The sequence below is a fragment of the Giraffa tippelskirchi genome, chromosome 1 (genome assembly GCF_054371585.1).
Source record: "Giraffa tippelskirchi isolate mGirTip1 chromosome 1, T2T-mGirTip1v1.2.pri, whole genome shotgun sequence".
NCBI classification, from domain to species: Eukaryota; Metazoa; Chordata; class Mammalia; order Artiodactyla; family Giraffidae; genus Giraffa; species Giraffa tippelskirchi.
Window position 1 is genome coordinate 165,352,092 of NC_137275.1, and position 27,974 is coordinate 165,380,065.

A 27,974-nucleotide genomic window follows, 5' to 3' on the forward strand; every position below is an offset into this window, starting at 1 on the left:
GTTGGAAACATACTTAACCAGTATTGAGTCCAAGTACCTTAGCTGCCTTCAAGTGTGCCTGGACCAGGTAAGTTACTTCACTGTTTAATATTAAATAGGGGTTTTTGGAATAATCACATCGAGGCATATTTTGTTAAGCTTCCACTCTGGCAGTCCACCTGGCTCACTGATAATTCTATAGGCATAGTTTACCTGTCTTCTGGATCAGTGGTTCAATTACTGAACTAATTATCTTAAAAGTCCTAGAAAGACAACAAAGTCCCCAAATATACTCATTTTCTACTTATGAATGATTTCACTAACTGGTTAAGAATAAGTTAGAATGTAGAAAAATGCAGTACATCTCTCTTGCTCACTCCACAGTAAGGTTTCATTCTTAACAAAACTGGGGAAATAATCATGTCATTATTAAAAAGACAGAGATGAATTTTAAAATAAACGTGGGGCATTAGAGTGACTTTAGTTATTTCAAGTATTTAAATGTGACCCAACCTCTTAAAAGTAATATGCCTGGTTTGATTCCTTCCTAATCTTATATACTGAAATAAGGTAATGATCAATTAGGAAAAACAACCTATCAGATAATGCATTTGCATAATACAGTGGTTCTCAACAGAAAGCAACTTGCTCTGCAGGGAACATATAGCAATATCTGGAAATGTTTTTGTTGTTGTTGTTATGTGTGTGTGTGTGCATACACACATGTGCATGTGCTCATGCACACACATATCACTGACATCCAGTGGGTAGAGGCCAAGGATGCTGCTAAACATCCTATGATGCACAGGACAGCCCACCCACCCCCAACAAAGAATTATCTAGTCCAAAGTAGCAATAGTGTCAAGGTCGAGAAAACTTGGCTTAATTTTACAGCTGTTCTTCACTTTCATTGGGTACACTTGAAAATATATTTGACAATCTCATAGAACCTTGTCCCCTCTGCCCAGAAAATTCATACATCTACACATTGTTATATACAAATTGTGTGGAGAGCTAACAGATCCTGTCTCCTAAACCTCTCCCATAGACTAGGTGGAGATTTTGCTTTTAGATGTGGAAATCTTCACCACCGTCTCAAATTCAGTACTAAAGTACAATGATATAAGAGGTAATGTTATATAATAAGATACAGATTTGTTTTCTAGTCAAAACCTTTCAAAGCAAGTGGGATTCAGTTTTGGGTAAGTAACTCAAGCTTTTTTTTTTTTTTAATTGGAGGTTAATTAACTCAAGCTTACTGAATTCATTAATGATCCTCCAATTAAAACAATAAATAAGCTGCCCACTTCAGTATTCTTGGGCTTCCCTTGTGGCTTAGCCGGTAAAGAATCTGCCTGCAATGCGGGAGACCTGGGTTCAATCCCTGGGTTGGGAAGATACCCTGGACAAGGGAAAGGCTACCCACTCCAGTATTCTTGCCTGGAGAATTCCATGGACTGTATAGTCCATGCGGTTGCAAAGAGTCGAACACGACTGAGTGATTTTTGCTTTCACTACTGAATTCAAGTTTTTACACTGTAGAATGTGCTTTGTGATATTCTCCCTAAACAATGCTGGTATTATAAACACCAAGCTTTTGTTCAAAAGGATTGCTGCTGCTGCTAAGTCACTTCAGTCGTGTCTGATTCTGTGCGACCCCATAGATGGCAGCCCACCAGGCTCCCCCGTCCCTGGGATTCTCCAGGCAAGAACACTGAAGTGGGTTGCCATTTCCTTCTCCAGTGCATGAAAGTGAAAAGTGAAAGTGAATTTACTCAGTCGTGCCTGACTCGTAGCGACCCCACGGACTGTAGCCCGCCAGGCTCCTCCATCCATGGGATTTTCCAGGCAAGAGTACTGGAGTGGGGTGCCATTGCCTTCTCCGAGGTTCAAAAGGATTAGGAATGGAGCAAATAAGTATGCTCAGTTTTTTCCATTGTACTTTAACAATGATAAAAGATACAGTTTATCATCTTCCTACTGTGACTCAGACACAGTTGGCCACTTAACATGTGTTATTTCCAATTACCCCTGCAACCTTATGAGATTTGCATTTATTATTACTACTTGGAAATGAGTAAACTGCATCTCAAAGAGTTGTTAAATAAATTGCTCAAGGTCTCATAACCCTTTCCTTTTAGATTCAAATTCTCCCTCTCTTTGTATGAGGTGTATGGTTTAACTGACAAAAGCACCCAGTTTCTGAGCATCAGGTTCTGATTCTTCCTCTTCTGAGTTTGGAGAGGGAGCTGATTTACTGGTGCATTTTCAGATTCACACTGATGCTGTCCTGTGAGTGCTCAGCCTTTATGGAGAAAGTCTAGAAATTAGTGTATGGTCCAGGGATGCTAGAACAAGTCTAAAGCCATATGTGGGGAAGCATATTAGCTTGGCACTTGGGATTCTTTTTTTTTTTTGAAGAATAAGTAGGAATATCATTCTGGAACCTAGTTTTTAACACATCATTTTCCAGTAATGTAACAAAACATGATATATTGACAGAACTTAATGTTCAACTCAAACTCAACATAATTCATCTCACTTAAACTGGTTTTTCTTCCGTCTGTATATAGAGAAGACATTTTTCTAGAACTTCATTAAGAAAAAAGAAATCTGTTAAACATTGAGAGTGGATGTCCATATCTTCTCCAATATCCAGCTAAAATGTAACCTCCACATGAAGCCTTCTCTGATCAACCTTTTATGTCCCTGTGGCATTTTATACACATCTCTGTTACAGCATTCTCACACCATATGGTAGTTACCACTCTCTTTCTCTCATCATCTATCTCACTGAATGAGGATCTTTATATACTCAATTCCCACTCAGGTGCCCAGCACAAAATAGATGATGTTTATTTGTCAGTAAGTGAGTGAGTGATAGTGAATTCTCCAGTTATGTATGTTGATGAAGTCAAACTTCTGAACACGTGAAAGGAATTAAAAACTAAAACACCTCCAGGGCCATCTCAGACAGTGATGGCAGGCCCAAATGAATGATTTCCCTCTTCCTATGATAACCACTCCTCCTCTGAGAACTTATAACATGGAATCAGAGGACCCTGCTTACCATTTTTCCAATCATCATCACATATGGGCCCAAATATTTGTTCACGCCGAAGATGTCTAATAGACGAATGTACCAGTAAATGATGTTCACACAATAGATGACCCTCCCATCACTCCTGAAGGGTTGGTCTTGGAGACGAAGAATCATTCCAACAGAGAACAGAAGGATGGCTATAAGGTCTGTGACATTCCAGTACTCTTGCAACCACACCTTCACTTTTTGTAGCAATTTTCCTGGCTCTGACATCAAAATCTAAAAGTCAGGAAAGAGAGTGAGGTTAGGTTTGATTTCTGTCTACATTTTCAGCCCAGTTGGAAAGTGCTTGGTCTGTTAGCTGACATTAGTAGCTTTTTTTGTGTCTACCTCTATCTATTCAAGAGGCTCTGGATGACCTAAGCTTAGCTCAGTTGTATATAAGCAGTAAGTTTGATCCTTTAGGATGCCTTACAATCCTAAGACACACATTAGAGTTTTGCTATAAAATTATTGATTCCTAATACCCTGAAAATCTCCAAAATCCTTCTCCATCTCAGTAAACAGTATCACCATGTTGAGTTATTCAGACGACTAACTTAGGAGGTTTCCTTCACTCCCCTCTTTCACACCCATGTCCTCTGCATTAACATATCAGCTCTATTTCCAAATACAACCTAGTGGGACCTCTTCTCACTACCTCCACTGCTGTCACCCTCTCCTAAGCCCCATCCCATTACCCAGATGACTGCAGTAGCCTTCTAACTGGTATTCCGGCCATCACTGTTGCCTAGCCAGTCTCTGAGCAGCACACAGAAAGATCTTTAAAAGCCTAAGCCATGATCTGGGTGGTGATTACACACTTGTATAGGTAGGTAAAAATGCATCAAGCTGTAGCCTTATGAGTTGTTCATTTTCTTACAGGTGAATTAGCCTCAATTTAAAAGAAAAAGAGAGACATGAGAGATGGGTGAATAACAGCAAAACTAGAGCAAATTGTGATAACTGAATACTTAAGCCTTTTGATGGCTTCCATTACAAACACAGAAAGATCCAAATTCCTTATGGTGGCCTCATTTAACACCCCACCATATTCTCCCTGTTGCCTACTCTGAGGCCGTCATGGTCTGCTCTTAAGATAACAAATCCATTCTATATTCAGGACATTTGCACTTGTTCCTTCTGTTGGGTATTTTCTTCTCCCTGATTTTTACATGTCTGGTGAGAGCTTATACTCAAGGTCTCCACTCATATTTCCCCCTCCTAGAAGAACTTTCTTGACCACCCTCCTTGCAGTGGTCTCCACATCCCCAAGTCAATTATCCTATTTATTTTTTGAAGATATTTTTCACACGTTGAAAACCTTCCTCATACATGTGTATGTATGTGTGTACATATATGCTAGTCTAGCTAACTAGCTATCATCTATCCATGCATTCCTCTCAATATCCATTGATCTCTCCTCTCATCTATAACTATAAACTTTGAGGACAGACCCTTTGTTCCCTAGGGCCTGCTACATAAGAGACACTCAAGAAATAATTGTTGACTGCCTAATTGATTGTTGCACAGATACCCCATAGTAACTATCCACTCCCTTGTATATCCTAACTACTGGGTGGTATTCTGATTTATCTTAAATCCAGAGGGGACTTTTTGCTGCTCTACACTCTATGAAATGCAGAGCTGGATAGCAGGAGTTGCCACCCATTCTGTACCACAGGGTGTGAGGAACCTCGTGAAGCTACGTAGCAGGGCTACCTTCATGAATCATTTGTGTTTACCTCTGAGGTTTCCACCTTTTCAAGCCATGACCCACCCCTTTCCCAGTTCAGGATCTCTCAAAGAAGGGAGTGCAAAGATGGGACAGGTTTAATCTGCAGCTATTGATCTGAATCTTCACAATGACTTTAGTAGCTTGCCTTGGCCTGAAGTGTAAGGAAGGGTGGTCTTAGTAAGTCAGGACTGGAGCTTGGAAGGCTGAGCAAGATACCAGGAGCTACCTGGTAGCTTCATTCTTCTAGTACTGTATTCCTAAACCCTAGCCCTCAGCATGCATTGGAATCACCTGGAGGGCTGGTGAAGGCAGTTGACTGAGCCCCACCCTTGGAGTTTCTGCTTTAACATGCCTGATCCCAGGCCTGAGGATTTACATTTCTAAAAGCTCCCAGGTCATGCTGGTGACCACAGGTTGGGAGCCACTGTCCTGCCCTTGAGGAATTCCTGTTGCAGCTGTTGTCCTGATGGCTCCCCACCCCACCTCCATCCTAACTAGGCAAAATCAGTGTGTGCGCTCCTGTAGGTGTCCTAAGGGGTTCGGGAATGTCTTAAGAGTTTCTCTAACCCTTGGCCCACACTCTCCTAAGGTTTGTAGCAAAATATTTTTTAAAAAATAGTGAAAGTATCTTTGTGAAATCTCAACATAGAAACAGAAAAAAGGAGAGTGCATGAGGTGAGGCCTCTCTTAGGATCCCTGGGATCCAGGGAGCATCCCAGTTTGTAACCAGGGGCAGGGTGGGCCTAGGGCCGGGTCAGTCTGGTTTAAGACCCAGCTCTCTTTTATAGCTGTGGGATGCAGAAAATTTGCTCAATCCCCGAGTCTTAGTTCCCACAGCTGTGGAGAGGGACACTTTCACAGCCGTGTCATCTACCTTACAAGTGGCTGGAGGAGGCCCCAAATGGGGAGGATGGGCACCCACACAGCGCAGCAGTTACGTGCTGTTACGGGATCACCCGGCTTGCTGGGCTGACTCTGCACAGAAGAATGTGGTGCCGGGAAGGGGTTGGCAGAACGTGAAACCACAAAGCCCTTCTTGTAGGTCCCTGGAGGCGCAGAAGCCTACAGACTTTCCCTGTTTCCAGGCTCTTGCGTCTGAGGTCTGCAGGGCCCACGTGCTGACTGTGACGGGGCACAAGGCGGGACCCTTGGTGCCTGAGCTTTTCTTTAATGGATTCAAGCCTATGGGGCGAGGGGCAACCTCACAGGGCCGAAGAGGAAAAGGTCAGATACTTAGGTGGCCAGTGCCTCCGTCCCACAGCTGCCTCGGAAACAAGGGCTCTTGGTTGACCCCCTGCTGACCCTGGGCTCCAGGCTCTGCCCTCCCTGCTGTTATATGCCGCCTCAGGAGAAATGGATAGCCAGCCTGGAGATTCCTGGCAGCCCGCCGGCTTGGCAGCTTCTTCCAGAAGAGTCCGTGGAGTACAGACTGCTCCCTGTCTTCTTCCAGTCTAGTCCCTGGAGAGATTCCAGTCTCCCTGCTCTAGCCTTTCCCTTTTCTGCTTATCATGGGGAAGGAATATGCATCTAAGGCTTTAAATCACAAAGCCATCGAGCTGGCACTTCACAGCAACAGAGCCCTTAGCAGTAGCAGCCTCAGTTCTCAGAGAGCTACACAAAGACCACAGCGAATTTATTACTGTTTTCAGTTTACAAATGGGGAATACATAACACTGGTCAGGAAGTGGAAGGCATTATGAATAAGAAAGCCTGAGTGTAGACAGGCATCCATTAACAACAACAACAATCCTGCTCCTTATAAAATGGGACTCTCAAAATGGGGGCTTGATGGCTAGAATTTAAATATTCCAAGGTAGTTTAAAAACCCAAGGGAAGGGCTCTTAACTATTTATACATATTTTTTAAAATGATCCTACTTTTTCTTGGAGGAGAACATTTTAGCCCTGATAGTAACGCCCTTTTAACCTGACTTAGTAATGAAGGCAGGGACTTCCCAGGTGGCCCTAGTGGTAATGAACCCACCTGCCAATGCAGGAGACATAACAGATATGGGTTCAATCCCTGGGTTGGGAAGAGCCCCTGAAGGAGGCATGGCAACCCCCTCCAGTATTCTTGCCTGGAGAATTCCATGGACACAGGAGCCTGGCAGGCTACAGTCCACGGGGTCACAAAGAGTCGGAACAACTGAAGCAATTTAGCAGCAAGCAGCAGTAATGAAGGCAAGGGGTTTGAATTTGTGGGTTTGTAAGAATTATTTTTTCTATGGAGCCAAATATATTTTCCCACTGACTATAGTACAGCAAGCAGAGCTCTTGAGAATGCAGTGGACTTGACAAGGAGTAATTCTTCCAGAAAAAGCCTCTCCAGCTGACTAGTTTCATGGGGAAATGCAGAGGAATCACACTGCACAAGCCTGCCATCCCTGTGGACTTGGGAACCAGCTCTGGGAGCCTGTTGGGCAGGGTTGCAGAGCCCTCTGGTGGACTACTGCTTGACTGCATTTTATAACAAATGAGCCTTTATAACAAGAGCCTTTATAACAAGGCTCTGAATCTGATGACCTAAGGTTAGCCTTGAATTCAAGTACGTCACATGAGGGTGGCATTTTGATGGCTTCTTTAATGCGATGGGGTGAGGGAGAGAAGAGAGAGACCCACACCCTCAACCTGAAGGACAAGAAATATGCTCATTTTGCCGAGGGCTGGTAGAGAGGCTATTGCCCAGCAAGGGGATAATAAATGTTGAGAAGGAATAAGCCAGGGAATAAATTAACAAAGGCATAGTTCCTCCTGGAGCTGCTGAAATGCATTTGCAGAATCATAGGTATTGGTAGAGTGGGTCCAAAAAGACCCAGAGTAAGGGGTTGCAATGGGAATTAAAAGTGGAAAATTCAAAGATTATAAACAATTTTTTTTTAAGTAGAAAAAAATGTAAAAGTCACATTTATGAAGATGAGGAAAGAGAGGTGTAAACAGTGTTGAAGACAACTGGAGGTTTCTTGGAGCAACAGTGATGCTCCAGAAAATATAGATCCCAAGCATACGTGAAGTGACAATCTATAAACACACACTGAAGCCTCCCAGGTTTGTCTGTAGTGGTCGAAACCAAGTCCCTTATTTCTGTGGCAGCAGTCGAGAAATCGTTTCCGGCTTAATTTGGACCCCAACCTTCCTTACTCTCCTCCATTCATAGAGGTAACTAACCACTGTCTTTCTCCTCTGTTTTCTTTTAGGAAAGTGGTTACCTCTCTCATCTTTTCTATTCCCAGGGTGAAAATATAGGAAATGACGATCCATTCCTGGGTAGAAGGCCAGCGCTCCATCTTCACTAGCACGATATAGTTGAACAGCATCAAGTATCCGATGTACGCCAGCTGTAAGGAAACACAATACAGTGCTCTGGCTGCCAAGACCCGGGAGCCCTGCCCTCGGGCAAGGACACTGTGCAGCAGGACACAGCAAGGTCAGCAGGCAGGACTAGTTATTCACGATGAAATGATGAAATGAACTGCTAGGCGCTAAACTATCGGAAGAATTTTAAAAGACTATAATATTCGAAATAACTGATATTCAATCATCCTTTTGAACCTTGCATGTCTCAGGTCCCCACATTCTGCTTGTACCAATGTGTCAAGATGCACAGTTTTGTTTTGCGATTACCCCATTTCTGGAGTCTTCTTGGCTAAAAAGGGAGCCTCTTCTCTCAGGGACTGCTCTTGCTTGTATATGAGGCTTGGGTCCTTGAATGAGGATAGCACAGTGAATTTTTTGCCTGAAGAATGCCAGGTAGATTAAATGTCTATAAGAAGGAAAGGCAGACACATGCTATACTTGTAAACTGGTCGAAACAACATAAAAATAGCCCGGACTTCCTTGGAGCCCCACTTTAATTCTCTTCTGTGTTAACTTTTTTTCCCCTCCTATCTTAATGTGCTTGGCTTGACAGTACCCTGGGAGGGTTTTACCTCATCCCTGGCACGAGTTTCCTGCCCTATCCAAGCTAGGATAGTCCTTCCTGGTTTCTCCTTCTTTGAAACAAAACAAGAGAAGACAAGCAATTTATAGGAAAGAATGAGTCTGCGAGGCTGACTGTGACTTGGAGTGAGATTGAATTCTCATGAGGCACTAACGCTGGAGGCTGAACCCTGATGGAACCGGCTGAGTGGCAGCGTGTCCCAGGAATACTCCTCAGGGTTCAGGTTTGGTGACTGTCTCTGGAGGACTCAGGTATGTCTAGATGAGTGGAGAGAAGGAGGGCTGGTGACGCTCTTACATAAGAGGCTGAGGAAAAAATTCATTCTAGGGTGGGCAGTGGCAAAGAAGCTAAGGCTTTTCGAGGTGAGGCTTCAAGTTACTTGCTAGCTTTAGGGGCCTCAGGGGCTGTGAATAGGAACTGAGTAATTCAACTCTGCACTCTTCGGAGCTTAGCAAAGAATAGGATACGGTGTGGACAAAAGGACTGAGACCTTGAGAATTCTGGAGGTACAGGGTGATTCTGGAGCCCTGGAGGCTGCTTAGAAGGTGGAAAAACATGCAGCCTGGCTGGGGACACAGGGGTACAGGCAGCCCTGCAGAGCTAGAAAAACACTGCTTTCTCTCCTAATAGACCTCTTTTTTCTTTCCTTCCCCCCCTTTTTTTCTCTTCACCCCTTCCTTTTTTCCCGTCCTCTTTACTTTTTCCTCCTCCCCTTTCCTTTTTTCCTTCCCCCCTTTCTTTTTTCCGTGTTTTATTCCTTCCCCTTTTTCTTTTGTCTCCCCTTCTTTCTTTTTCATCTTCCTCCTTTTTCTTTCTTCCCCCTCCTTCCCTTTCCTTTTTAAAAACAAATGAATACATAGATTCTGAATCAGACTTATAGACATTTTCTGAGACCCTGTTACGTTGAGGGATTTACAGACACAGCTATTTAATTTCTCATCTCTTGAAGGGCCAGCATATGCATATACATGTTGGAGATCGTGTATGAAAGTGAGAGGGCAGCTGAACAAATGCTGAAGAGTCAGCAGAGCTCCTTCTCTTCTTGCGAGATTCGCTCCTGTACACCCACCCCCTCCAAGGACCACTCTTTATAACCACGCCTTAGTTCCTACCCCACCCACGTTGAGATCATTAGCACACTGTGAAAACCTCACCTGAAAAGAATCTTGTCTATTCAATGTGAAACGGTATAGGATGGTGTTTAAGGTGTAATTTGTTTTATACGGTTCCTGTTTACCATTATGTATTGGCATCCACTCTCTAGTCCCTGTGAGTTCTGTATTTTACAAAACACAAGGAAAAGGCTTTAATGGTTAAATGCTAAAATATACTCTCAGCCTCCTTCTGACCTGAAACCCTTCTCTTTTTAGTTGCTTCTTTCTCCTTGTTGGATCAACTTCCACTGCTTCTGGTGGGCCTTGTTTACCACCCAGGTTTTGTCATTTTACTTACTTCATTGCAAAACTTTCCAAACCATTATCTTCTCTTGTCACAAGTAGGCCCAGTGACACACACACAATTCTTCCAGAACCTCTTCATTTTAGTACTTAAATAACTCCTTCAATCTGCCTCTGTCCTGTAAATACAGGTACAGTGTACTTGTTTGGCAGAAGGACTTGTGTTTGGTAGAAAGAATGTAGATGAAAATCAGTGACACTTGGATTTAAAAATCCTCCACTCAGCTGTATCTTTTTGTGCAAATCACTTCGTCTGCCTGGGCCTCCTTTTGTGAAATGGAGATATTTGCAACTGACCCTGCAGAGCTTTTGGAAGGACAGGGAGACCGGAATATGCATCTCTCTCCTGACACAGCCCAATGAATGGTGGCTGACATTATTATACACCTCTATTTTCAAGAAACTTCTATTCTTACCTCTGCTTACTTCAGTCCTTCCTTTTTACCCCTGTTCATTATTCATACCTCTGTTCTTTTTTCTTTTTTAAATTGACCTCATTGCTTATGCTTCCTCCAGGACCTTCTGTTTTAGCTCCTGCCTATTTTTTAAATCATAACTACTCTACAATGCTTTCCTTTCCATTATCAAGCTACAATATACTATTTGGGGACAACTCTCAAAATATGGACTTCCAAAAATAGGGCTTTGAACATGTTTCAATGATACAGTAGAGGACTGGCTGCTGTCTTAGAAACAACCTATCTTAGAACTCGCTAACATTCATGGGGCCTTGCTGAACATTACCCTAACAGGACATGGTTTAGTGGTTGTGGGTGTATGTGTGGATATATATTCATATATATACATACTTGCATATATCCTGTAAGCTTTAACAGGCTGTGTGTAGAATTCCAGAGTTTTGAAAAGAAACATAACCTTATGATTCTTAGGTTAGTGGGAATCCTTTAAGAATCTGTTTATTCATCGAACCTGGAGTGGTGTTCTGTTTCACATATGATAATGTATGGCAAAAACCACTACAATATTGTAAAGTAATTAGCCCCCAACTAAAATAAATAAATTTATTAAAAAAAAAAACGGAAAAAAAAAAGAATCTGTTTATTTACTTATGTATTTTTATAAATTTTCCATTAACCAAGATGTGTGATTCCTAAAGTATGAAAAGCAAGCAACCAAAGCCTGCTGAAGCTGCCTGGGGCTCCCTGGTGGGGCTTGGCCATTCCTCCCTTCCTCCCGGGCCTTTTTCTACTGCCACAGGAGTGTGGAAGGGCTGCATGCTGTCTGCAGATGAAGGAGTCTGCTCCTGTTGGAGAAGCCCAGAGCACAGCGGAGCCCTCTGACCTGGCACCACTGGTACCTTGAACTGGTGTCCTCTCCAACTGGGCCCTAGGAACAGGCTCTCACACAAGCCAGTCTGGGAGCCAGCTGAAACAGAAGAGGACTCAAGCTGCTCTCTGGAAACTTGCTAAGATGGGGAACTGACGCTATGTGGAAGTGAGGTGTGCCTTACCTTTCAGAACCTTGGGAATGTAGAACGGGATACTTTTGGAAATTGGGGTGGGAACTACTCTTACAGACAAAAAACCAAAGCAAATGGGCCCTTTGATTTAAAGCTGCATTTTACTGGTCAGCATCTCTGGGGATTTTAAAGATTGACACTCCACACCTGCACTTGCTTCCTTGAGGCCTGCGCTTTGTCAGTGCACATGGATTTCTGGAAATCATTGTGGAAACACAATTGGACACAACTGGAGCATTGGTCTAAGGGGTATATGTAGGGTAATCCAGTCAGCCATGAAGAAAGGAGCTGGACACATGCCCTCCCCAACTTCTCAAAGAGGTAGCTGCACAACCTGCATTATACTGTACAAGGAAAGCAGTGTGCCCTATGCTTCCCAGACCACAAGACTCACCTGAGAACTTAAACTGCCTCTCAGGCTCCTCCCGGGAGATTCATTTAGTGGGGCTATGATAGGGTCAGGAATTTCCATTTCTAACACAATCCTTTATCACCATGGAAGTTTTAGAAATACCAGGCTGAAAACTCAGCTGGCTACTCATTACAACTACTTGGGAGCTTTGAAATATCCTGATGTCTAGGCTGTGCCCCAGACCAATAACATTAGAATCTCCAGGAAAAAGAACCCGTGAATCTTTTAAAATATAGATTACAACAGAACCCAGGTGTTTTTTTTTTCTTAGCACTCCAGGTGATTCTAGTGTATAGCCAAGGCTCAGAACCATTGGCCAGGACATTTGTGATCTATAAACATTCGTGGCTAACAAACTGCCTCAGCTACATGAAGGGAACTAGAAAAATCAAGGAAGTAAAATTAATACAGAACACAAGAGAAAAAAAGATGACTCAGAAGGATGAAAGAATCACATACTCTATTTGTACAGGTGATAGATAATTCCTGAAACTACTACTTCTATTGGCTTCTTTTATGCTCTAGAAAAGGAATCTGTAAACATTTTTTGTAATGGACCAGACAGTTAAGATAGTTTAAGGTTTTTGCAGGTCAAATGGTCTCTATCGCAAGTGACCAACTCAACAGTTGGAGCATAAAAGCAGCCAGATTACAGATAAATGAATGGGTTGGGTTGTGTCCCAGTAAAACTTTATCTATGGACATATGAATTACATGTGAATTTCATGTGTGACAAATTCATCTTCAATTGGTTTTATTTCAACTCTTTAAAAATGTAAAAAACACTCTTAGCTCACGGGCCACAATAATGGGCAGTGGGCTGGATTTGACCCGTGAGCTGTGATTTGCCAAATTCTGACCTAGGCTGAGACAATTAAAGCAGTCTAATATAAGAGAAAGGGCAGACCTGGGCATAAAATACCATAAAAAACATTATCTTGATAAAGCTGTTAGTTTAGGAAAAGTATATATAAAGCACCTAGCAGAGTGAGATAAATGACTATAAATAAACGATAGTCTATCATTGTTGAGTGGATGGATGAATAAAACACTGTTGTTCTGCAATTGGTCTAGCCTAGGAATAACAAGTTACATTTATCTTATGCTTAATGTGTTCCAGGCACTGTTCTAAGTGCTTTACATATTTTAACATTTAATCTTTACCAATCCTTATAAAGTAGGTACTATTATTATCCTCATCTTAAGAAAACTGGGAACAGAGTGTTAAAGTAAATTGCTTAAGGTCACACGATAATAAAGAGGCCCAGACAGGATTTCTACTTAGGCTGCCTGACTGCAAAATCCATGCTTGCCACTGGTTGTCAGAAAACAACAAATATCTGCATGCAATATATAAATAGAAATGATTTTTGCATGCCTTAGTTATTTTTTTGGCAGAGGGAGAATATTTTTCTTTTTTTAATGTTAATAAATTAAAATTTTTACTTCTTTTTACTTTATTTATATTTAATAATTTCTCATCCTCTTTTAAGGCTATACTTTAAAGCAGTGATTTTCAACGTGTGCCGTTTACTCCACGAGGAGACATCTGGCAATGTCTCAGACAGTATGTTTATCACATTTGGGGTTGGAGACTGCTCCTGGCACCTAGTGGACAGAGGCCAGGATGGCTGCTCTGCATGTTGCAATGCACAGGGCAGCCCTCCTTAACAAAGAATTATTCTGCCCCAAATGTCAATAGTGATGAGGTTGGAAAAGCCTGGCTTAAAGCCATCATTGAGCGTCAGCACACAGGACCACACAAAAAGGACCTCATCTAGTCATTTGCGTCATCTCGGCCTCAGACTCGGATTATCCTGCCGCTGACTCAAGTGACTGATGTGTAGCTGGTTGTGAGAAAGGCCAAAAATGCAGATGTACTACTTTTGATCTGGCACCACTCCACAGCGGCTGGAGAGCAGCAGAAATGACCTGGCTCAAAACTTTCCTTAAGCTTAAAATATCATGAAAAACAGAGGCAGAAAACTAGCAGTCAGGCCATTTCTCCCCTATCAGAATATTTCAGGGATAATCTTTCACCTTGTGGGCAGAAAATATTTGTAGGGTATGGTTACTGGACAGTATTTGCTGTGATTGTAGGTTTCTTTACATGTTTTTTGCTGTTTTGTTTGCATGTTGTTTGTGTCAGAGCAAGAAGGGTTGTTTGATGATGTATTATATTGGAAGCAATTACACACTTCTGATCCCCATCTTTGGTAGTTTACCTTCTAACACTCTGCTCAGCCCACCAACTGTCCCCCAAAAAGCAGGATTGACATCTAAAATGGGCAACTCTGATCCAGCACTCATCCATCCAGAACATGGAAACATTTTGGAAAAGGACCTCTATTTTCCTTCTAGACACGACTCACATTCATCTCATCTCTATTTCTGTTAGCTCTTTTACCATTTCCTTCATTTTCTGCTAGGAGGAGAAATGTAGAAACTGTGGAAGCTGCCTCACAAGCTCCACAAATCTTGCAAAGCTATAGGAAAAAGCAAGGTCATAGAACTGTTATTCCTGTCTGTGTCAAGGTCATAGAACTGTTATTCCTGTCTGTGTGGTCCTTATATTATGACTCGCAGAAGAAACCACCCAGGTGCGTGAGAAACTGACATTGGCTCTTTGTGGCCATCCATTAAAAAAGAGAAAAGGAAAGGTGCTTACAGTGTAGAACCAGAACTTCACAATGGGTGCATTGTAGAATTCATAGATTTTTCTGCCCAGGGGGATTAACCGGTGTCTGCTCTGAACTTCTTCTTCATCCTTCTTCCTGGAGGACTCCCCGTTGTTTCTTCCCAACATGGCCTGCGGTGGAAGAGGACCCATAGCATCACAGCAGGGTTTTGGAGAGCAGGTAGTTCAGCACGCTCATTTTACAGATGGGAAAGTGTGTTCACAGAACCTGAGAGCTTTGTTCAGGGTCCTCAGAGATTTGGAGATTGTGCCTTCCCTAGGTGTGCATTTGCGTTATACATAGAATCTGTACACACTTTGCCTTGGATGGAAGGCCTTAGGGATATTTCTTGATTTTTCTTGTCTCTTCTTCCCTGGAACCTCTGGAAGATGAGGTGTTGGAAGATACCCAAAGTTCTGAGAGACTGAAAGAGCATAACCTTGAAAGACCAGAAACCTCTCATTCCTCCCAACCCCTTTTTGTCCTTTATCATGAGACAGGCAGGTATGGGTTCTCTACTCTTGCTAATGACTCTTAAGTCAAGGGTACCTTAGACTAGTGATGCCTTATTTGTCCAAAGGTTATGGATATTCAAGAGGTTTAGGTATCTGAAGTGCCTGAGCTTAGGTTAGGAGCATCTACTCAACTTTTAGGCATATGCCTTGGTTTCCTGATTTCAAACCTTGCGAAGCCTTAGTTTGGTGATTCCTGGGCACGCTGCATTCCTCTGCATGGGAGAGTCAACCAGACGGGACTAGAAGTCAGGCCTGACTTGAAAAGGCCCTCATTCTTAAGTTGTTGCAGATTTCCTCAAATCAATTATTTCCTTCTCACTATTGACAGCAGCAGGAACAACAGTGATTAAACATCACAAAAAAGGCAGAACTTGAGAAAAGGCAGACATTCAGAAAGAAGATTGGTCCTAATCTGGACACTTAGCATCTGTGGCACATTGGGCAAATTATGTTAACCTCTCTGAGATTTAGTTTCTTTAACTGTAAAATAAGGGTAGTAATAATACCTGATAAAGGGTTGGTCTACAAATCAATCAGCACCTGGCATTTAATAAGTGCTCAGTAAATATTGTTATTGTTTAGTCGCTAAGACATGTCTGACTTTTTTGTGACCCCATGGACTGTAGCCTGCCAGGTTCCTCTGTCCATGGGATTTCCAAGGCAAGAATATTGGAGTGGGTGGCTATTTCCTTCTCCAGGGGATCTTCTCGACCCAGGGATCAAATCCACATCTCTTATATTGGCAGGCAGATTCTTTACCACTGAGCCATCAGGAAAGCCCCAGTAAATATTAGCTGATCTTTAAAGTCAAATAAGACTATCTCAGATTCTCTTGACTGAAATGATCTAGTTGGGATCTCTCACCAGAAAAAGTGTGATATTAGGGATCTATTACACCATAATTTCTTGGCTTTAATTTTTTCTATGTTGTTCTAAGCAAGGTTAGTTCTACAATGTTTGGCAAAGGAAATTTTTATTAACTGTGAGAACAGGGTAGAATTTTACAACTACTCAGAGACTGACAAGGGCTTGGGAGAAGAAAAAGTACTAGGAAGAAGGGTTTAAAGTTGAAGATCTACTCACCAAAATAATTTAGCCTGAAGTTGGTAACAGAGACAACCAATAGGTAATTCTGGCTTCAAACCACCTTACCCACAATATGAACTATTAGTTTCAACTATTTCTGTCATTACATCAAATATCCACTTTACTTAAATATGTAACAATCAAAAATGATTTACCTGTGACCAGAGAATTACAGGAGAGGGTAATTTCCATTCCTTTATTGACCCTCTGGCTGGAAAAGTACCTTGAACTAATGAATAAGTAAGATCCCATACTATGGCCTATCTAAGTATTTATTTTGATCAGTGAGCTGAATCAATCTTCATGATAGATACTAGACAGCAATAGGGTTCTATAAATATCGACCATTAACCTCAAGAAACTCTAAAGGTACATGATATTTGCCTTCTATAATTTATAATCTATGTAACACAACTATCCTACTTCTTGTTTATTTATATGCTCAAAAATACAGGATCATTTGGGTAGACACTTAGATGAGAGTAAAGGCAGCTTGGAGGGTTTTAGGCATCTCAGAGAATAGCATCTTGGGGTAAACTCTAGGGACAGTGGGTTTTTCAACAGTTACAACAATGCCCTTGGTCTCTGGATGTGTTGAGACTTTATTAGGCAAAATTCAAGACACTTACCTGGAAAGGCAAGTAAAACAAAATGAAAAACAGAACAATCTATTTTGCCTTAAATATTCAAAAATATTTCAAAGTGAGTGCATTTCTAAGAGGCCTGTCCTTCATGGTTTAAGTAAAGCACTTTTGGCATTTCATTAATTCCAGCCTAAGCAGCTTAACTTGTTGATTTTGTTGATTTCTTTTTCCAGTAGTCAAACATTTCCTTTGGCTACATTTCTTAAAGCAGATTGCAACAGGGTCAAATACAGACAAGACTGCACAACACGGATTTCAGAATCTTTGCTGGCTGGACACAAATGTCAAGTCTGGGAAAGATCCTTTGAGGTGAACTAAGCTATTGAAGGCTACTAAACTGAAGCAAACTGAGGCTGATATTTCATGTACAGCTTTGGAAGGGCCAAGGGAAAATGTTCTATTCCAAGAGAGGATATATCGGTTTAACACAGAAGCTCAAATATCAGTCCAATGAAGGGAGTGGAGTGGTCAACAAGTTGCATTTTCCAATTCTGTTCAGAGTGAGCTGAGACCAGTGGTCCAGCAGTAACAGAACTTGTCATTAGAGTCTAAAGAAGCACCACATTAAAAAAAGGTGCTGTCCAACTCTGATTTTGCCAGCCCATTAGTCCCTTCCTTCCTTTCATTCTCCCTGCTGTTTTAGCCTGTGGAGAACCAGCTCAGGCATTAATGCTACTGTGGTGTCTTCTACTTGGGTTCTCAGTAGGCAACAGCAGCGGCTATTCTCTGGGGAGCAAAATTTGCTCTCAGTCCAGAGATGTACCTTTCATTGTGGCTTCTTGAAACATCAGATCCTCAAAACTCTGAACAGAGCAGGAGAGGGAGCTGCCGCTTTGTTTTCCTCCTTGAGACCCAATCAGAAAGAATACTGCTTTAACTTCTGACTACCTTCCTAGTTTCCTACTTTGAGCCCTCCTAGGATATACGCCAAAGTCAAGGCCATGTCAAACTTGACATAGGAGGCCCACGCATCCCTGTTGGATTCTCTTTACTACATGGCAGACCAAACCAGCTGAGCTCCTACATTTGCGACTAGGAAGAAACTCCTTGCATCCCTTAGCTTTATCAGGTAAAAGTGTGGCCAGTGGAGTCTGCATGTCTGGGTTCTAATCCTGGCTTTGGAACTAATTAGGTGGATAACCTTGGGCCACCTAACCTATCTTGAATCTCAGCTTCCTCATCTGTAAAATGGTATAACAATAGTACCTACCTTGCAAACTTGCTTTGAGGATTCCATGAGTAAGTGTAAGTAAAGCATTTAACACCATTATAACAACATTAACAAACATTTATCTCATGATAGGTACAAGTATACATTAGTTACATGTAAGCTTTTCACATTGTTTACATGTACCTGTGAGCTATTAATAATAATAATAATAATGTTGTTATTCTCATATTAGAGGTTAAGAAACTGTGCCTGAGGTCCTATAGTGAGTAGGTGATAGGGCAGGATTCTGCTGAAGTATTTAATAAAGATTCAATATTACTACCACCAATGTTTCTGCTAATGATCAAAATATGATTTCCTATACTTGAAGGGGTTCAGAGGCCAAAATTAAGGTCAGATCTTTAGGGAAGACAGTCATTTGATCCTAACATAGAGGGAAGCAGATGCCTCCACTGATTTATAGAAGGATCCTGAAACTGAAAGCAAACATTGGACTTCAACTCAGTGAGTGAAAAGCTGTGGCCCGATGCTTATACACTGTTGTACTTGGGGCAGAGAATGTGCCTACGAATAGATCTTTAAGAAGGACCTGCTGGAAGGAAATGGCACTTATCTGGAGGAAAAACAATTCACAGGGTGTTCCCATAAGGATAATAATGCAAAGGCCTTTATCACCTGAACAAAACCAGTTTTTATTTTCTCCCCAAACAACTTCTTCTGGCTCATCACGGTCACTGGTCAGAGTGATGGGGAGGCTGGGGGATATCCAGGAAGTTCTAAGGAGTTGTTGCCTTATGTCACCAAAGCTCCGGAGCCTTGTTTGTCCCTTTAACAGCCTGTGATATTTTTAGACTTTGAATACAATCCAGTGGCAGTCACACTGCTCTCCAGTTAGAGTTGTGGGAAGCTGTCCCATGCCCAGCTGCCCCCAATCCCCCTACAGAACAAAGGATCCATGCTCTATAATTATACCAGGAAGGGCTAATAAAAGCCTTCCATACAAACCTCAAAATTCAATTAGTCCTGCATTTGTGAGCCTGACCTCGAAGACAGATAAAGGCTTAGCTTCTGATCAGCACAACAGTTTCAGCTCAGTGGAGCCAACTGCTCCCAAATCAGATTCCCTTTCCTCTTCATGTGCTAAGACTGCCACATTACCTGGTTGTTTATAAAGTATTGCCTAGTTGGAAAATTCAGAGTGTCTTGCTTTTGAATTTCACTGGGTTGCTGAGTGCCACTTATCCTGGCCAAAGGATTAGAATTAGTCCCTTTAGTTACTTGTGCATAGAGAGGACAGTTTTTTGGGGGGTGAGGAGGGTGCATAGCACACAGCATGTGGGATCTTAGTCCCCCAACCAGGGATTGAACCTGCCACTGAACCAGCAAGAAGCCCCCGAGAAGACACTTTTATAATACCCTGGTCTCAATACTTAAATGGAAGTAACTGGTGGGAAGGTAACCTCAAGAGTTACTAAATCTTAAGTCATATCCACGGGAGAGGTGGGTTAGTGGTTCGCCCCTCCTACAATAACTGCATAGCGTTTTCTTACTGTCAGTTCCATGTCCTCTTCGTCTTTTTCCTTCGTGGGCTTCTCTGGTTCTTCTTGCTCCTTCTCTTGGAGGTGGATTTCCTGGGCCTGAGTCATATAGGGCATGTCATCTTTGTTCTTGAACTCCAAGCTGAGAATTGAAGGAGGAAGTAGAATTCCCAGAATTACCTAAAGTAATAATAATGATAATAATAATAATCACATTTAAAGGATTAGATAAGGGTGGTTGCTTAGAATCAGAATACCTGGGGTGTGGGGTCTGTGTTTGTGTGCATGTGTGGGGGTAGGAGTGTTGGGTGTGCCCAGAGTGAGGACCTGCATATCTGAATAACTAAGCACATCCATGCAAGAGAGTTCCTTCTGCCCACATGACTGGGAGCTGTTAACTGTTAACTCACAGTAGCTCAGTCTGATCTTGGCAAAACAAAGCATCTTACTCAAATACATCTTACCCAAATAACACCTACTTTGCACAGGGGAAACTGAGGAAAAAGACCCTACCCAAGGCAAATATAGGAAAAAATTCAGATTCCCAGTTAGTGACATGATAGCACTTAGCTTTGTGAAATCAATTCATATGTATGTCCACTGGCATTTATTTACTAACATGCCATGTGGAACTGATTATGTATTATCTGGTTATCTCTGTAAAAAATACTGTCCTAAGTTGACCTCAAGAAAATCTGTGTAAGAAAACATGTTATTCATTTTAGCATCCCTCAGCATTTCGTATTATCCAGCAGAAACACACACACACACACACACACACACACACACACACATATATACATATATACACAGGCTCTATATCACTATGAGAAGCCCCCTGCACCATGCCCCAGGAGGCCCAGCACTGTGTTTCACTACCAACCACATGAGAGATCCAGAACCTCATTGTTTCCCGGGACCAAGTTTCTGACACCTGATTTGTGCTCCCTAAATCTTCTCCCATCTCTTCCCTCAATCCCCAAATGGTTTATGTACAAGCTTCTGAGTACAACCCTCCTTGAAGAAAGCGTACCAACATGACAGGCTAAGAGAGGTCCTGAAGGGCAAGTAAAAGTGATCCTCAAGTAAGGAGGCAAGGACAGCCTGTGCTTCAGTGCCCAGGGACCCGAGAGCAGCTAAGGGAAACGGGAGACTGGTGACCCTGCCTCAGGGTGCCTGGCAGGCCTAGGAAGGCTCAGGTGGCAGGCCTGGCAGCCTTCAGGGGACATGACACCCTGTCCTCAGAGTCGAGAGCCAGTTTTGGCATTGTTTGCAGTGTGGTGCTGGAATGCCCATGACCCACTTCATGGAACCCTTCTGTGACTCTGGGCCAAGAGCCCACAGACAGGGTGGAGTTGGGGAGAGGTGCTGGTTCTATCAGGGTGGCGTCAGCAGATTGCTCTGGTTTGGTGGCCCTTTTGTTTTGGGCTGACCTCAGAGTCACCTAGATCAGGTTGTTCTAGGTCAATATAAGCCTGGCTGGTTTCAGTTGCAACAGCTACAAACTAAGCAAATAAAGTATTTTTAAACATTCTTTCAATCTCCTCCTTTCCCCATTTTGTCTTTTAAAAAACTCTTTCAGTTTAATGTTTTCCTTGTAAAACACAGAAGAAAACATAAAAAAGTCAAAAGCCACTGATTATCCTATTTCTTGTATTTTCAACCCCAGGGATAAGCACTACAAAAAGTTTACTGTGTATCCTTTTGGTTTTTTAAAAATATGAATTTATACGGATAGAACTATACACGTACATGTACTTTAAAAAACAACAAAAAATGGTCTCAGGCTACATATTGGTCTGCAACTTGTTTGTCTTCACTGAAGAATAGATCAGGATTATCTGGCAACATCTTTACATATAAATCTATCTCATTTTTATTTCATTTAAAAAATTTCTTAAGTTTAGCTGATAGGAGCCAGTGTCTCTTTATGATATGGTGCCAAGGAAGGGCCAGGTGTTCAGGCTTGCATGGAGGTAAAAGGTTGTCTAGGTAAGTGTCTCCTGGTGTAGCATGGCTTGTGACAGAGCAAACTGTACCTCCTATGGTACCGGTGTGTGACCGTCACCTTTGGGTCTTCTGAGAAATATTACTGTCTATGCATGCCATCTCTAGAGGCTCTTTTTTTGTTTTTTCCTCTTGGTCTGGCCACACGGCCAGCGGGATCTTAGTTTTCCAACAAGGGATCAAACCTGTGCCCCCTGCAGTGGAAGCGTGGAGTCCTAACCACTGGACTGGCAGGAAGTCCTACCTAGATGTTCTGATTTAGCAGAATTTGAGGTTGGCCCTCATTTCCGTATTTTACAAAAGCCCCATTATACAGAAGATTCTGATGCATAATTGGGGCTTAGAAGTCCCCTCCTGTGTTAAGAGGATCGTACTGCCATTGCAGATTTGGCTTGGAAAACTCCCACCAACCCCCTGGTCCTCATAGCCAACAGAGCCTTCTGGGAGCACTGACCTTGAGTCCTGAGTTCTTGCGCATCCGGAGCCGACCCATCCACATGTCTGTGAGCAACATCTGGCTGCACGTGTGCGCGATGAAGTCACGGTGCTTGGCAGCTACCGCAAGCTGCAGGCACGTGGCATTGCTCCAGTTCTTCAGTTCATATGTCAGCAGTTTCATGGCCAGCTGCTCATCCTGCTTGTAGGACTGGTCCAGGAGCTCCACGGCCAGCTGGCCAAAGTCCCTGAAAGAGAGAACATGAGGAGCTGTCTTTTGGCAATCTTGGAGACTTAGATGATGAAGTGGCAACCCAATGACCAAGCCATGTGTGGTTTAGTTGTTCCTTATGGGGTCTAGTCTGTTCATTCATCCACCCAGCCAACACCATTAAGCATCTACTGTGTGCCAGATATGGAGTTTAGAAATGGGGGTGTAAGTCAAATTAGTCATGATCCCTGCACTCTGGGCCCCAAATTCAAGGCATATGGATGGCTGAGGCAGATCCACAAATCAGAGTACAGTGTATCTTCTTAAATGCAACAGACCTCAGTTCATAGTTAAGCCTTGTCAACCACAAGTGTGTGATCTTGGACAAGTTACATAAATTCTCAGTCTCATTTTCTGTAGGTGTAAAGTATGTATTTTAAGGGGACTTACGTCTTGGGACAGTTGAGAGGGTGAAACGAAATCTATGCATCTGTGTGTACCTCTGTATCTAGCACTGTGTACCATAGATGTTAACTGTCTGTGTCCATCTTCTGTGTGCCCCATTGGGCCGATACTGCCTCCTCTTAATGTACTGGGTAGCTCAGACAACCAGTGTTTGGGGCCCATCTTCCCTTCTCTTCCCCTGACCACCCCATTTGCTGGACTGTCCAACCTGGAGTTGTGGTTCAGCTCCTGAGAGATGTCATCTACCATGTCGTTCTCAGAAGCCTCATGGGCCATGGCTTTGCAGAGCTTACAGGCCACCAGGGCCTTGGCCATGGCCTCCTCGCCATGCTGCCAGAAGAACAGGGCCATCTTCTGCCGCTTCATCAGGACGGCCCACACCATCAGTTCATGAAAAGGGAAAGGGAAGTGGTTGATCTCAGGGTCATCCAAGTCAATGTCCACCTCTTCTTCACGCTTCTTGGTTGTCTTTCTTCCTCGCCTCAAGGGAACATCATCCTGTAATTTTAGGGAAAAAACATACAGATGGAGTTAGAAATGAATCCAATCAATTCAGTAAATAGTTCCTGTGTATCTACTACTAGCCCAGCCCTGGGATAGATACAGAAAGAAATGAACTATCCTAGCTTCTATTCTAAAAGAACTCACAAGTTCATGCATGCCTAACTTTAAAACAAGCTATAATAAATGCAGAAACACAGTCCTATGAGAACACATCAGTGTTAGACTTTAATTTTAAAAAAGTCTTTTTCAATGGAATTAAAAAAAAAAAAAACTTTCATCTATTCTTTTCCTCTATAGGTAGGATCATTTGTACCTCGTGATGGACAGCATTACCCTTTCTGCTGAAAGGACAAGGACATCCTATACTTGCAATTGGATATAGGATAATAACCACATGAACAGAAGATGGGAGACAGATACTCTATCTCGAGTTTCTGCATACTTCATTAGATGCATTTGTGAAGAATTTCTGGCCTTTGGGTCTGTTGCCATTCATAAGCACCTATGAGTAGATTTCACCTATATGCTCTCTTGGTTTTCAAGTTAGTATTTCAAATATGATTTATTTTTTGTTTGCAATGCTAATATAACCTCATGATAGAATTTTCAAAGCTACTGTGATCTACCCCCTTGACACTGGGAAAAATGTCACTTCCTTATTTTAGAAACATGTACTCAGTCCTACCACTGAAATGAACTTAATATATATATATTTAAAACATGTAATAAAGAGAATAAATAACTGGCACTAATAATTTGAGCAAACACTTACCTCCATTCCCAACAGTTTCAAGGCTTTGGGCTGTTAAAAAAATGTTATGCACAAAGTTAGATCTTTTTTATAGAGGTAAGAAAAGAATCCTAATGTATTTTAAACAGGTAATGGAACAAATCTATTGTACCGTATAGCATTTATTCATTTCACTAAATAAAACACCATAGGGGAAGCTCTTTATTGAAATTCTAAGAGAATTACGAATTTAGTGACTTTAGTGAATTACCGAAAATTAGGAAACTGGAGAGGTATAATGAGATTGCCTAAAGGGTAGGCCCTGCAGGTTTATAATCTCTTTTATATACCAAGATTTTTTCCATCTTCCTAAAACCATCCTGCTTGGTCAACATCTCCTAGACATCAAGCACTTGAGTGAACAATGAGACATTCAATCAAACTGTGAGATGCTCCTCAAACCTCTGAAAGGCCGCTATAATATGGAGACTTGGGGTATTATTCAGAAATACTATATGGTGAGATGATTCATGCTGGCTATCTCTCTTTGCTGCTGACCAGTAGAGCAAGGGTGAATGGGGCCAGAGGGACATTTGTTGAGGGCAAAGGGCACTCAGTGACACGGAAAGTGTAAGCACACATAGCAGCACCACTAGTCACACTGGGAATGTGCAAAACAGGTGCAGACCAAGATGGAAGAGAAGGCATCTCGGCAAATTATAGAGCTAAATAGAACTCATAGAGATAAAAAGCTTTGCTGGGAGTCCTCAATAATTTTTAAAGGTACAGATAGATCCCAAGACCAAAAATCTTGAATGCTGATAAAGTAGGTAAGATTGTGCTGTGTGCTGTGCTTAGTCACTCAGTCGTATCCAACTCTTTGTGACCCCATGGACTGTAGCCTGCCAGGCTCCTCTGTCCATGGGGATTCTTCAGGCAAGAATACTAGAGTGGGTTGCCATGTCCCCCTCCAGGGGATCTTCTCAACACAGGGATCGAGTCCAGGTCTCCCACACTGCAGGCACATTCTTTACCATCTGATTATTTGAATATAATTACTATTCTCTGATCATTAAGGTTTACTTTTTTAAATGAAAAAACTACTTTTTTAATGTACCAAAACACTTATTTAGAAGTTGAGCATGTCATCTCAATTTACAGCATGTATAAAAGCTAAAAAAGGTTCACTTTCAATGCCAATTTCTGATTTGAATTGGACCTAGTGAGGAAAAGAAAGAAGTGTAACACTCCGTACATTTTTTTTTTCTTTTTCTTTTTTAAACAGATTTCATGGCAGAGGGAAGAAGAGGCAGGACAGCTGCTTTCTTATCTGATTTCCCCCTTGCAGACAAGGAAGCAGCCACATTCCAAATCTACTGCATCCTAGACCTCCCCAGAATCCAGGAAATGGAATTGCAGCCAGTCTCACCCTCTTTGGGCCAAAGAGATTGTGGTAGAGCGTCCGGAAGCGCTTGCGCGTGTAGTTGCAGCGATAAGCCCCTCCCATCAGGTACTCGATCACCAGGCCAATATCGATCAGGCTGATTCTGTAGTCTGGGGGCAGGTTCCCCTACCAGGGAAGAACGGAACACACACACATCCGAGAGAGAGCAGGGTTTACTAGGGATTCTACTCCGTGTGTTCTGTAACTATTTTAGACTAAAATAATAATAATAATTAAAAAGAAACATATGAATGTATTATTATGCTGGTTAATCAATTCACCTTAAAATAGATCCAACCGAAACCTGGATATTCTCGCTTGGAAAGAAGACATAAGTTAAATAAGAAGATGCAGTAATCGTCGGCAATAACAGAAAATCAAAATATTTATTCAAGTCTTCAGCTGGGGAGAAAAAAACACCAGTGTAGCAGAAAGAAACACACATGGCAAATTCTACCACTCCCAGCCACTAAGGAACCAGGTTCCCAGATGCTCCCCCAGACCCCCTGACTGCTCTGCCTCGGATCCAGGCCTGTTACCGGCCTCCTGCTGATCATTTATTTCTTTATGCTCACTCACTAAGTGAAGACTCCTTCCAGAAAGTAGTTGTTATTACCAGGGACTGCATCAGGTGAAATATTCTGAGAGCTTGAATAGCCTTTATACAAAACTTCTATTAACAATTTTTAAAAAATTGGTACCTTTTTAATAAAAGGAGAGCATGATGGATGTTATGACAAAGACCTTTATGAACATCACTTGTGTTTAAAGAAGAAAGAGGGGTGAAATAAGAGAAGTTTTATCAATAGAATATTTATTTCTCCAAAATTAAAGAGGTTTTTCATATTTTTCTTTCAGAGAATAGTGCTTCTTAAAGATCTAGAGCTATGGTGTAAGTTTAATGTTGTACATATTGATGCAAAAACAGAAGAGTTATTATTATTATCTCCTCATTATTGGTTTCTACTTCAAAAGGGACCTCTATGTAGCCTGAGGAAAATCTTTGCTTTGTTAGGTGAAGGAAGAATTTGCTGTTTGTGGGAAATTCTGAGCTCACAGTGAGTTCCAAAGGGTACAGCTGATCAAATCTCACTATCTGAAAGGTTTAGTTCCCTGGTGCAGAAGTGTGCTCTGTACCATGAATGGTAGAGGTGCCATATGTGTAGGGAGCCTGGCACACTGTATTCTTAGATATATTTTGGAGGGACCAGAGGACTGCATCCACTTTGGGATTTGTCTTTAATGGAGGATCCATTCAGTATGCTATGTGAAATTCCTGCCACTTCATGGAAATGGCTCATAGCAGTAGTGGTAGTTTTCTATCCTTGTGGCATCTGAACCACCTGGGAAATGTGATGACACTGCAAAGTCTGAACCCTTTCCTGCTTCAAGTATGAGATGCTATGCACTTTATGAGCTGTCCAGGTGATTCTGAGTCTACTACGTAAAGTTCAGATGGGGTTACACAGCAGCATTGGGAAATTCAAAGTGAAAGAAGATAATCATTGTCACTAGGAAATTAGCTTATGAAGGTGGGTCTCAGTTATCCTTACTCAGCTTTCCTATGGGCAAGAGCAATCATCTGAAAGGGATTCAGAATCAGAGGTGGCCAACTGTATTCTACCATCAAACCTATAACTTCCTATTTTTAATTGTCTTATTTATCTTCACATTCCCAATGCCTGGTATATGGTAGGCATTCAAGATATTTTGGGGGAAGAGGGGTAAAAATGTGAATAAGTAAAACATTGAAATTAATCAATGTATTTGGGATCAAGTCTCAATTGGGGTTCTTCAGTATTATATTCTCAGGAACAACTAATTAGCCACAGTCTATGAGTTATTCCTGGGTGGGAAAGCTCTAGCTACCCTCAGGCTATCAAGAAAGACCAAATCATCTGGTTCCTTTAAAACAGAACTTAGAGAAAGATTTAAAATAGTAACTTTTCATGTATAGTCCTTTCCATAAGTGCTAAACTGAATTTAAGAATATTACCTGTGCAACCCTTTTTCTCCATTATTTTGGGCAGGTTAACAAGACTGCAGTGTCCATATTGTCTCGCTCTTACTGGACAGTCATGCGAGGCTATTATTAGCAGTGTCCCAGAGCTGCTTTGGGCGTGTGTGGGTCAGCCTCATCTCCTGTGCATTTGGCTCCTACAAGGGTGACTTGCAGAGGAGGCTCACCCCATCTGTGCTATTTTCCTTGGCACTGTGAGGCTGGCAGGGGAAAGAGCACTGGCTGCATGTCAACTGCTCTGGATTCTGTCCATCCTTCACAAATCATCCACTTTCCTTCAAGGCCTCAGTTTTCTTCCCAGTAAAAGGGGCTGAACTACATGTGCTTTATGGTCTGTAATGCCCAAGTGCCAGGTTTCAGGACCCCCCCCCCCGCCACAATAAAGGTTTATTGTAATGCGACCAAACAACAATCACAGTGAGTCTATGAATTTTTGCCTATT

The 27,974-nt window shown here is 42.2% G+C and overlaps 1 protein-coding gene and 1 long non-coding RNA gene across 21 annotated transcripts in view; one reads left to right on the top strand and one right to left on the bottom strand.

Moving 5' to 3' along the window:
• Positions 1-27,974, bottom strand: part of TRPM3 (transient receptor potential cation channel subfamily M member 3) — an 885,588-nt gene that overhangs the window by 64,161 nt on the left and 793,453 nt on the right. For 8 of the 20 annotated variants that reach the window (XM_081505047.1, XM_081505037.1, XM_081505081.1 and 5 more), the window contains 9 exons: positions 25,794-25,829; positions 25,498-25,638; positions 24,111-24,140; positions 23,043-23,332; positions 22,178-22,406; positions 19,729-19,896; positions 14,753-14,893; positions 8,005-8,133; positions 3,050-3,301 (listed from right to left, as the gene is read on the bottom strand). In XM_081505047.1, the coding sequence (XP_081361173.1) occupies positions 3,050-3,301; positions 8,005-8,133; positions 14,753-14,893; positions 19,729-19,896; positions 22,178-22,406; positions 23,043-23,332; positions 24,111-24,140; positions 25,498-25,638; positions 25,794-25,829 (1,416 nt within the window). The remainder of the gene's footprint in view (positions 1-3,049; positions 3,302-8,004; positions 8,134-14,752; positions 14,894-19,728; positions 19,897-22,177; positions 22,407-23,042; positions 23,333-24,110; positions 24,141-25,497; positions 25,639-25,793; positions 25,830-27,974) is intronic. The other 12 variants (XM_081505094.1, XM_081505085.1, XM_081505070.1 and 9 more) reach the window with 3 other exon arrangements.
• On the top strand, positions 8,816-27,944 carry LOC145511581 (uncharacterized). Its single transcript, XR_014057964.1, has 3 exons — positions 8,816-8,986; positions 23,636-23,880; positions 25,354-27,944. It is a non-coding gene; the product is annotated as an uncharacterized LOC145511581 (long non-coding RNA).